At 37.0% G+C, this 12,281-nt stretch overlaps 2 protein-coding genes across 5 annotated transcripts in view; both read right to left on the bottom strand.

Annotated features, from left to right (window-relative positions):
• VEGFD (vascular endothelial growth factor D) overlaps nucleotides 1-3,930 on the bottom strand; it is a 39,188-nt gene extending 35,258 nt beyond the window's left edge. For 2 of the 3 annotated variants that reach the window (XM_008988985.5, XM_002762646.6), the window contains exon 1: nucleotides 3,424-3,930. In XM_008988985.5, the coding sequence (XP_008987233.1) occupies nucleotides 3,424-3,513 (90 nt within the window). In that variant the 5' untranslated portion in view covers nucleotides 3,514-3,930. The remainder of the gene's footprint in view (nucleotides 1-3,423) is intronic. The other variant, XM_008988986.5, reaches the window with a different exon arrangement.
• Nucleotides 3,931-4,359: 429 nt separating this feature from the next.
• The window catches only part of PIR (pirin), a 127,077-nt gene continuing 119,155 nt past the window's right edge, over nucleotides 4,360-12,281 (bottom strand). For both annotated transcript variants that reach the window (XM_008988989.5, XM_002762645.6), the window contains 2 exons: nucleotides 7,478-7,544; nucleotides 4,360-4,677 (listed from right to left, as the gene is read on the bottom strand). In XM_008988989.5, coding sequence (XP_008987237.1) covers nucleotides 4,565-4,677; nucleotides 7,478-7,544 — 180 coding nt within the window. In that variant the 3' untranslated portion in view covers nucleotides 4,360-4,564. The remainder of the gene's footprint in view (nucleotides 4,678-7,477; nucleotides 7,545-12,281) is intronic.

The following is a 12,281-nucleotide window of genomic DNA, read 5'->3' on the forward strand; positions in this document are numbered from 1 at the left end:
TACACAGAATGTGAATGACTCCATCACCCAGCAATATTCTTCTACCAGTGTAATTAAGAAAAAAGGGTAGATAGGCCAGGCGTGGTGGCCCATGCCGGCAATCCCAGCACTTTGGAAGGCTGAGGTGGGCAGATCACAAGGTCAGCAGATTGAGACCATCCTGGCCAAAATGGTGAAACCCTGTCTTTACAAAAATACAAAAAGTTAGCCAGGCACGTTGGTGCACACCTGTAGTCCCAGCTACTCGGGAGGCTGAGGCATGGGAATCAATTGAACCCGGAAGGCAGAGATTGCAGAGATCAGGCCACTGCACTCCAGCGTGTGACAGAGTGAGACTCCATCAAAAAAAAACAGAAAGAAAAAGAAAAGGAAAAAGAGTGGATAAAAAATATAGCAGTATACAGGGAAGATAAAGCAGAAAGAAACAAATTCTGTCAGAAAAAAAGTTGTGAAAGTCTACCATGATCTGGTATTCCTTTGTTGCAATAGTGACATGTCTTCATCAGTGACATTGAAAAGATTTATGAAGGCTGGCTTCCACCAGCATCTTCAGAAGACTCAGAAAATTTCTGGAGACAATAATTGTTTATTAAATAAACAAGAAATAGTGCTGGCCAGAAGGCCAATGTGAATGGGAGGACAGTAAGGTTGTAGATACTTATTTACCTAATGTCCAGAGTGTCTACCACAGTGTACTTAGGGCTGTCACATACAGATGTGTTGATATGCATGGAGCACCCTAGAGTTGTACAGTGCACATCTTGTGCAACTGTATATAACTGTCTGAGCTGTATTAAAAAGCTGGAGAAAATAGAAACAGAAATAAATACCACATCTAGTCAGTAATCTGATTATATTAATGAACCATGCATAGGTACTGGGTTAACCTTATTTCTAGAGGAAAATGTATTCTTCTTAGACTGAGAAACTTAATGGCTAAACAGTATACACAGTAGATTTGAAATCTCAAATTGAGATTTTCAAACAGATTTGTCTCAGTTCACATGTTCCATGCACTGCTAACTCCAAACAGCTATCCTTGCAAGCACAAGTGGCAAGACTACTGAAATGAGCAGGCCTTACACCCAAATGGCGTTAAGCACAATTGTCCAGTGTACTAGAAGCTGTTTCATGATTGCTACAGGAAAAAAAACTGTTCACAGACACATAGAACTATCTCAGAGGCAATACTAATCTCAGCTGGAAAAGTGAACAATGTTCAAAGCTAGAAAGTGAAAACTGGGCTGGGGGGTGGCTGGAGGGGAACCTAGAGGGCAAAATTGGCATCACCAACCATTCCAGAAAAGAGGTGGTTAGAAGAGGAAGGGCGGAGGAGAAGAACATACACATGGACCAAGTACTGTGGAAGACCATAGAAATTTCTTATAATAAATAAAACATTTTATTTCACAAAGCAAAAAAATTTCAAATACCACCACCCTAAACCATTACCATCATGAATATATTTTCATATTAAATTTTAATTTTAACAAGAACTTTAACATTTAGAAACAGGATTTCCTCTTAGATTTTCTGTTTTTTTTTTTTTAAGTTAGGGAATAAAGAAAACTATAACCAATATTATATATCTCATTATCCCTTACCACCCAGTCACATGTATGCCAAAACTTCTGTTTAACTGTAGGCAATCCTTTCCTTCATATCAGAAATAATTTGAGTGAGGGGTTGGGCAGATATAAGTTCAGTATATGTAGGTTTACTTTTTAAAGGAAATTCTGATATATTCTGAAAAAAACTGCTGATCGTGTTAGTAAATATAGAATGAAAAAAACTGCTAAGCATATTAGTAAGTATATAATGCTTCACCCTCCATATATAAGACTTGTTTTCTGTCACATGCAAATTCAGCTGCTTTCCTTTGTTGCTTCGTCACAAACTCAGATATTAACAGTACATTCAAAGCATTTCAAACTTCACAGTGCCCAGGACACCTGAGATATTCTTGGCACTTGGGCTCTTTAAAAGAGCTAAGCAACCTAAAGAATATGACTTATGTCCAACAATTCAAAGTCTCCCTTATTACGCCGTCAGATAAAGTGACGTTTTACGAGGAAAATGTAAACATTTTAAAACTTGAGGAGTCCAGCACATCTAAAGAATTCCCATTTTATGAACTTACAAAAAAGCTGGATAGTCTGAAAAGTCTTACTTCAAACAAAACAGACCGTTTTCTTCTGTTACCTATGCTTACAACCAATGCATACAACCAGATTCCCTATTACCTAGAATCTGGCCTTGTGGTCCAATATCAAGGCTGGTGGCAGGAAAATGGAGCTGAAGACTGTGATTTCTCCCACGTACATTTGGAATTTGAAAAGTCAGAAAAGTGCTGGCTGCCAGACAATGTGACTTTCTACTCACCCCCAGCTCAGTGTTCGCCATTTTTTAATATCAGCCCCCACCCTCGCCACCAGCGCCAGCCAGGAGCTTTTTAAGATATTTTTCCCCTACAAAATTTTAATACATATATATTAAAATACATACCATATGTACTGTACATATGTCTGTGGTTACGTATCAAGAGTAAAACTTTTTTCATCCCTCCATGAACCAATTGTCCCCTGCTGGGGGCGATATCACCCCTGTTGAAAATGCATGTCCTAAACAACAGCTACAAAAACTCAAATGCACATTTAATTGTCTTTTCAAGGCCAGAAATTCCTAAATCAATAATGATTTAGCATCACCTCAGCCAAAACAATGACATCCAAATCATTTTCAAAATAGAAGCTGAAAATATATAACATCTATGAAATGCATAAAATTGGGCCAAATATTGTTCCAGCAGTCAGTAACATTCTGGTTAAATTTTTGCATTATTCTCTATTTGATGCTTGTTCATAGAACCAAAGATTTGATTAGCGTTGAATTTACACCTTTCAAGAAGCAAAAAAATCAAACACTCTGTGAGAAAACACTTTTCCGGACGGCGGCAATCCGTAATTTGCAAAAACAGATAGAAACTGTCCATAGAAAGCACTGCAATTTTCAATTTATCAAACAAACTAACCTCTGCTGCTCACAAAGACCTGAAAATAAATGGCCCACAAAGTTATCAGTTATAAAAACAAATCAATGTTTCATTAAAAAACCACTGTGCCATCTGCATATGCAACCTAGGAGAAACTTTTGTATCCAAAAAGATTCCAGACTGCTCGTGTTCTACCATAACTTCAAAAAACAACCAACTCTCACCCCAGCATTTTCAAATACTCATGGCCAGAAGTTTAGTAAGACTAATAAAAAGAACAGTCACTAACAAATGCAGGCTATATCCTGTCCAGTTCACTACCAGGATAGTTCTGCATTTTTATATTGTTTCAAAAATAGTGAGGGCAAAGAAAGTCCTCTGTATGAGCCAATAAAAAGAACTTCATCGCATTAAAAATTGAGCTTACCTACCTTCACTGGTCCTTGTTCATTACTGGAGCCCTGCACCAGCTGGACGTACAACATCATGAAAATATTCACCAGTACCCACTCTCTGTACATTTTGAATATTTCAATATCCACTGATGACTAAGCCGTTGACATCAGGCAGCTAGAGAAAATTGTTTTAAAGGGCATTCTCCAGAAAGAAAGTTTGAAAGCCCCAAACTTCACATAGAAAACCAAATAATCAGTTGTGATCAAAATCCAATGAAATGATTTGAATTAGGCAAGGTACAATTTTTTTGCACAATCTTACGGATGAGGAGAAATGAAAAAAAATATTAAATGTTCTCATGCTCCAATAATCAGAAGGTGGACATGTCTTCCACCTGAAATTAGAAAGCACTTTAAATTCATTTCATGTCCAGTAAAAAAAAAAAAAAATCTCTCCACCGTATGCCCCAGGTTGTAGTTGCTTTGTAAGGAAGTGGTGTGGCCACCAATGCTTACAGCTACAGAAAGCTGGAACCCAACTCTGGATTGAAACTTTTTTTCACAACCTTCATGGAAGCTTGCAGAAGCATGTGTCTTAAATCTGACACAGATTTTGGCAGAAAATGCAGAGAAGCCTTGGCTGTAATCCTGTTGCGTCCCTACCAATAGCAGGGCAGTTTTAAGAACTAACTCAAATGTTCAGGCCTGCAGTTATTTTAAAGCAGATAACCTGTAACACGAAACCCCAGCACATAGTCTTGACCTTTGTATCTCAGTACGATTGCTTAAGAAGGATGCTCATGCATCTGCTGCCAATGACACACAGAATGCAATCATATATGATTTTTAAAACCTGCACATGCACAAAAAATAATAAAAACATCCATCCATACATGTAAAAAAAAGGCAAACATACACAAAATGACTTTTTAAACAGAAGCTCAGTAACTTAGGTGCAAATGAAGACACTGATTTTTAAAGAAACAATGATTAGGTTTATTTGCATGTGCCAGGAAATATCCTACATTTATTGATACAACAACCACATTATCACTCTAGTGTGGAATTCTTTAGAAGCACTGGCTAAATCAGCTTTAGAAATGGAATGCCTTGAATGGCTCGATGCCACAAATGGCAAAATTCTAGGACACATCGAGACCTATTCTTCTGCTCTCCACTAGTTTCCAATCTTTGATTTCCATGTTTTGGCCCTTTCAAACCCATTTTTTGCATTTCTGAAATCAAGAATGGCCTGAGAAATCTCTTCACTGGTGTTCATCACAAATGGACCTAGGGCAGAAAGAGACATTCAGAAAGTTTGGTGTGACATATTCCACTAGAAACGGTATGTATTTCTGTAGTTCTTAATTTAAAACAAAATCCAAGCACATCCGAAGAGTAGAAGCTTATTTTCACAGTGTTCAATCCCTAAGGACTGTAAGATGAGTTTCTTGACTGGGATTGTATATGATTATTGATTATAAAGACCAAACTTCAGATAAATGCAATGGCATCTCACCCATTCAGTACAGGTTTCTCACCAGCAATGGTGATCTTTTTTTATTAAAAGGAGTCTTAGGTTTGGTTCTATCACAACTGTTTTTGTAGTTATTTTTATAACATTAGCTGATGTCAAGAACTGAACCCATCTGACATAACGAATTGACAAATCTTATCATAGCTTTGGTGTCTAAGCAGCATATAAGGCTGTATACTTATTTGAGGATTCTAAGTCATTTCTTAAAGTTAGCAGCACCTATTGACAGTAAAGAGAAGATTATACAAATTTCAAGTCCAAAATCATCATTCTTGAAATTTTTTTCTAGGAAGGGCTAGATAGTATGTATTTCAGATTTCGTGATTCAAACAGTGTCAGTCTCAACTACTCAACTCTTTCATCAAAGTGCAAAAGCAGCCTATCTATTACCTACCTATTAAGTATTTATTGAATGCCTACTAACTGACATAGATAGTACAAAAATGAATAGGTATGGTTGTGCTCCAATAAAACTACATTTACAAAAGCATGCATTGGGCATATATAGCCCATGGACCATAGTTTGCTGACCCTTTTGTCTAATTGCTTGGTCTGTACTCAGGTTTTGCTAAAAATGTACAAGAAGTCCTCCCCTAATCTACCAGGAGGCAATGTGTGTTTCTTGCCTTTTCTTCATATATTGTAGGGACAGACAGGCAATGGACTGTCTCACTCCCATGATCTTCTAGGTAAACAAGGCCAGCTTTTATATGGCATTGACAGTGTCTTCAGAGCAGTTGACAGACTTGTTCACTCAGTATATGTCCTCATCCAACCTGCAGAGGTTCCCATTATTCCTTTTATGGGACTTCTGCTCTAAGGAGGCTTTCTCTGGGAGATCATGATTAATATATAACTGTATTGCTTAGGGGAAATAACACACTCAAACTTCTTAACCATTGTTATCATATCAACACAGATTTGATGATCACTATAATTTAAATCTTGAGAAGGAAGACACAGGATAATATGTCTTGACGATGCTGAAATCTTTGGAGAGGTTGTAGGGAATAGAATACAAGGTAGGGAAAAAAAACCCAGGCATCTAAATTCATTCATTCAATCTCCTATCTATTAAGTATTTACTGAATTCCTATTAAATGACAGACATTGTGCTAGAAGCTAGAAACATAAAGATGAAAGACAAATAAATGGCAGACTCCCTGTCCTCAAGGGCTCAAATCTATCATACAGATATGAAAACAAATCATTATAAAACTGTGTTAAATATGGAAGGATAAAAGTATGTAAAAACTATCAAATCAGCACAGAAAGGGGAAGAGGGGAAATCCAGGAAAGGATTCACAGAGGGAGTGATGTTTGAGCAGTCACACAGAGAGGAAAGGCACGTTCAGGATTAGTATGCTGGAAGAATACTGGAGGGGCTAGGGGTACAGTGGGGGAAGGAGGGATCAAAGGGAGAAAAAGACTGGCAATCTGAAATGTAGGAAGAAGCCAGACCCTTCTGGGCTTTGGATGCAATCTACAGGAAGAAGTTTAGACCTACTTTTGCAAGTGATTATGAATCACTGTAAGGTTAAATAGGGAGTAATATAATATGATTTATAATTTTTGAAGAAGACTTTTGCATCAGGGTAGAGCAGGTGTCTAACTTGGGAGGCTGAGACACTGGTGGAATTGTTAAGGGTATTTGAGATCCAGGATATGGGAGGCTTTGGATAGAGCAAGGTGTTTGGTTCCGGATTTTTTTTTTAAGATGGAGTCTTGTTCTGTCACCCAGTCCGGAGGGCAGGGGCATGATCTTGGCTCACTGCAATCATTGTGTATATCTGGGAATTCATGCAAGGCAGGGAAATGCAATGGGATTTTAACGGATGTTGAATTTAATAATTAGTGAAGTGGACATGTGGACATGTGTTTTGTAAACAATAAGTAACTTTATTTAAGTAATAAGTTGGGTTTTAGTTGCTTTTAGATGTTCCTCATTTAATCAAACAACGAGGATATGAAGAAGTCAAAACCCAAAGAGTTGAAGTCATCATTATGGGTACTTAAGCCAGGATTTTCTGCCTCTATGTACAGTACTATTTCTGCTATATCAGTTACCTCTACTCATTTTTCCTAATAAACAAAGAATAATGTTACTATTTTAGAAATTTAAAAATACTGTTAAGAGTTTCATTTTTTTTAACTAAAAATACAATAGACTACAGGACAGTACTGAAATCACTATTGTTTTTGATAAAGATAAAAAGGATGTTAAAGTTCCCAACAGACTACAGAATCTTTTTTCAAGTTAAAATTCCCTATGACATAATACAAAAATATGATTTTTGTTCTTCCCACAGTTCCAAACTCAATATCCTACACATGACAGGCATCTAAGAAATGTTTCTTTAAAAAAAGACATGAATAAACATCATGTATATATTTCTCTCTGATGACAGAAAAATTGAACAAAATCCTCAGATCTGTAGATGGAGAGACAGGACAAAAAAAATACAGCTATTTTTCCCAACAATACTATACAGGTATACTGTTTTCAAAGAAAAAGAAAATCAACCAAGAAAATCATTGCCATTTTGAGCTTACCATGCTGGACAACTGGTTCTCTTAATGGCTCTCCAGCAATTAAGACGAAGTGACTTCTCTTGGGATCCTAAAGTTAACGAAGAAAACATCAAACAATAAACAGGCTTATTTTCGAAGGTCAAATTGGGAACAATTTGAAATTGACATGCTAGCCAAATGGGCAATGTCCCTAATTCTGAATATAATTTTCAGAAATATTTTCTGTGCAACACTTATTATGGAAATCCTTATTCCTTAAGTTGTTTAGTAGCAACTAGAACTCAAGAATAAGTGTAGGCCACCAAAATATCAACATTCTCAAATTTGAGAAGGAGAATTAAATTAAGATTTCTTTAACTGGAAATATCTTCATGACAATCTATGATATTAAACTGGCTTATCATGGGATTTATCATTTCTCAGTAACCATATAATTTTTTTTGAGATGGAGTCTCACTCTTTCACCTATGCTGGAGTGCAGTGGCATGATCTTGGCTCATTGCAACCTCCACCTCCTTATTCAAGCAATTCCCCTGGCTCAGCCTCCTAAGTAGCTGGCATTACAGGTGCCCGCCACCAATCCTGGCTAATTTTTTTGTATTTTTAGTAGAGACAGGAATTTTACCTGTTGGCCAGACTGGTCTGAGACTCCTGACCTCAGGTAATCCACCCACCGTGGCCTCCCAATGTGCTGGGATTACAGGCGTGAGCCACCATACCTAGCCACCATATAATTTTTAAAAGGAAAGATTAGTTATGTAAATCAAAAATAAGATTTTATTACTTTTGAAAATTATTACTATTAATGTAAAATATACCCCAGAAATATTGCACTAAATGGAACCTTATAAAAACAGAGCATCCAAGAGACATCTGCTCAGGCAAATTTCTCTCCAAAAGAGTCCTATTATGTTAAAGTCACTAAAAGTTTTTGCTTAGAATTAAGGGTTCTATTTTTTTCCTGAAACGGGAAAAAATATTAACCATAATATCCAGTGCTAGTATGGATGCAGGAAAAAATACATATTCATATATCATTTGGGAGATTTTCAATTGATGCAGTAATCCTTCAAGAGAGCAATTTGACAATATGACTGAAAACCCCTAATATTGCTAATGTCCTCTGATCTAGTATTGACAGTTTTAGCAACATAGAGTAAGGGAATTTCACTACTGTAGCATTATTTATCACAGCAGAAATTGAAAACTGTTCTCCAAAAATGAGGGGTTAAATAATTATATGTTTACAAGAAAAACTATCATATGGCCATTAGAATTCATTTTTTCAACAAATATTTAAGCCTGTAATGAAATGTTTGTAATATACTGTAAGTTTTATAAATGTCACAAAATGGTATGTATATACTATGTTTTTACCAAGATGTTGGCATTTGTTATTTCTGAATAATGGGAATTAAAGCAAATTTCATTTTCTTCTTTATGCTTTTCTGTTTTTTTTAAAAAAAAAATGCTACAAAAATTTGCTAATTTTAAAAGTTAAAAAGAAACATAAAATATATATTTCCTAAAGTTTGTGTTTGAGGAGTTGTTTTATAATCAAATGCATTTCTGGTTTAATAATCATTAGATAATTTCATTATATAAAACTATTAAATATTTTAAGTAATTCACATGTTAAAACTGAAAGGGTCCTATCTTTATCAAAATCATACATATATGTGTATGTGTGTGTGTGTGTGTGTGTGTGTGTGTGTACACTTTTCAGTAATTTTATTTATTAGAAATGGGTGTTTGGGTTGAAATTAAGGAGACCTGTAGTTCTGTTAGAAGTGAATTACATATATACTTAGATATACTTATATGTGGTGTTTTATGCCCTGGTAACTTAGTTGAGACAACATGGCAGTTAGCTATAACAGGTAGAGTCAGAGGTGCTGCTAGACCCCAGCTAGTCCTAATCCTCCTGCATGCCATGTCCAGCTCTTCTTCCTGACTGCTAATTCTGCTGACTAAGAGCAGCTGCAGCCCCATCCCTAGACACTAGACTACAGAACCACAGACTTCTCCACTAGACTTCTAGATCCACTTCCCTTTTGTGGTCTCATTTCAGTGACTGGATAGGCTTGGCATTCCAGATTAACTGGTTGGTGACTTCTCCGATTCCCCAGCTTCTACTTTTCTATTTCCATTTCCACAGCTCTTCCCAAATGCAAATGCGCCCTCATGAGGAATCCCAAGCTAGACAAATGGAGGGGCCACCTAAAGCAGAACTGAGGCACCTCTAACAACAGCCCCAGTAGAGTCCAGCTCCCAGCCTGCCAGCAACATGAGTGACCCCAGAGAACCAGAAGAAGAACCCCCCATCACATGGAGAAATAATAAATGATTGGTATTTTAAGCTACTGCATTTTAGCGTGGTTACTCACTAATAGATAACTGAACATTATAATTTTCTTTTCAGGCTTTAGGTTTATCTGATTTAGAATAAAACAATAAACAAAGCCAAAATGATTACGCACTTTAAAATGAAGCCTTCAAAATTTTTGAAACTTCACCCCAATTCTAATATCGCATATTTATAAATATGTAAGCCAATATTATACTACATCATACTTCTACTAATGCAAAGCTCTTTAACTAGAAATGATTACAATGTCACTAGTTCCAGAAGATTTCTTACTGGTTTCAATAAAAAATTCATCATTAATTCTTTAATCTTCTACAGATTTAATAAAAACTACCATGTTTCACATGACTGAAGTTTGTTTCCCTTTCCTGCCTTCAACTTAAAAAATAAATGGGACTGTAGGGTACAATGGTTTCTTCAAAAGTCTTGATTTACTCCCTACAGTCCCAGGGCTGGGGTCATTTAATAGATCTGCTCAGTTATGATGTTTTGATCACTTCTTTACATTTTACAAAGCCTCTGTTTATAACCACTCCAAGGCCTATATTTATTTATGCACCATCACCTTACTTATCTATAACCCAACTAGCTGTCAAAATAGGCAAACATGAACCTAGATGACACTTTCTCTCCTTAGCTCACCTTCTTTAGTGAGATCTAATAATCTTTCCAGATATACCAGAAAGTAGAGTGATGATGTGGCTGAAAGTCTCACTTGCTGTTACCTTGAAAAGTTGTCTATGATGATCTTGTCTATGGTATCAAATGATGAAAATCATGCAAAAGCCAAGAGAATTAAAGACCTATTTAAAACCTAAGTCCTTACATGGCTCTAAATGAATACCTTCATGGGATTTGATTTTTAAAACCCATACAAAGTAGCAGAGGTCCACCTACTACTTCATGTCTAATTACCCCAACTAACATTCACCATCTTTTGGCACCCAGACCGTGTCTTTTGCTTTGGTGCACCTTCTTAGAGTTTCTGTTACAGAGGTAGGCTCTTCTAGGTTTACTTAATAATTGACTTTTTAAAATTGCTCTTGTTATTCCGTATTTTTGCCAAGCTATGTCTCGAGTTCCACTGATACTGACAATAAATGATCAAAGCCCAGATGAAGGTTTTATGGTTCACTGAACATGTTGATAACTTCTAAACTATGAATAGCTACTCAGTTGGTTTCATCAACTGTAAGTATAAAGCTCAAGATGGCAGTAGGATTCTGAGTATGAATCTAAGGTGGGGTCCCCAACTCCCAGGCCATGGACCAGTACTGATTGGTGGTCTGTTGGGAACTGGGCTGCACAACATGTGAGGGGCAGGTGAGCTAGTGAAGTTTCATCTGTATATACAGTCACTCCCCATCACTCCCATTACCACCCAAGCTCTGCCTTCTGTCAGATCAGCAGCAGTGCTGGATTCTCATCGGAGAACAAACCCCATTGTGAACTGCACATGCGAGGGTTCTAGGTTGCATGTTCCTTATAAGAATATAATACCTAATGATCTGTCACTGTCTGCCATCACCCCCGGATGGGACCATCTAGTTGCAGGAAAATAAATTCAGGGCTCCTACTGATTCTACATTATGGTGAGTTATAGAATTATTTCATTATATATCAAAATGTAATAATAATAGAAATAAAGTACACAATAAATGTAATGCTCTTGAAGCATCCCGAAACCATCCCCAGCCACCCCACCATCTGAGGAAAAATTGTCTTCCATGAAATTGGTCACTGATGCCAAAAGGTTGGAGTCTGCTGATCAAAGGGCATATGCATATTTTTGCTTCAATAACATTAATTATAGTGACATCAAACCTGAAAAAATGACCAGAAGGAAACTGAGCTGTCCAGGCGCAGTGGTTCATGCCTACAATCCCAGCACTTTGGGAGGCTGAGGCAGGAGGATCATGAGGTCAAGAGATCAAGACCAGCCTGGCCAACATGGTGAAACCCTGTCTCTACTAAAAATACAAAAATGAGCTGGGTGTGGTGGCACGCACCTGTAGTCCCAGCTACTCGGGAGGCTGAGGCAGGAGAATTGCTTGAACCAGGAGGTGGAAGTTGCAGTGAGCCAAGATCGCACCACCGCACTCCAGCCTGGTAACAGAGCAAGACTCCATCTCAAAGAAAGAAAGAAAGAAAGAAAGAAAAGAGAGAGAGAGAGAGAGAGAGAGAGAGAGAGAGAGAAAGAAAGAAAGAAAGAAAGAAAGAAAGAAAGAAAGAAAGAAAGAAAGAAAGAAAGAAAGAAACTGAACTTTAGCATGACTTACTGCATGTACTTGTTCTTACCAGACTTCATTGTTTATATTTCTTGGGTCAATGAAAAGATCAAACCATTAACTGTTATCAGCTCTAAAAATTAGTGGTTTATTTCACCATGAACTTTCATACATAAACAAGCAAAAAAGTTGTCTCTAGCTTTAATAGGATGTTTTATTTTCTGTCTTT

The sequence above is a fragment of the Callithrix jacchus genome, chromosome X, assembly GCF_049354715.1.
Source record: "Callithrix jacchus isolate 240 chromosome X, calJac240_pri, whole genome shotgun sequence".
Taxonomy (NCBI): domain Eukaryota; kingdom Metazoa; phylum Chordata; class Mammalia; order Primates; family Cebidae; genus Callithrix; species Callithrix jacchus.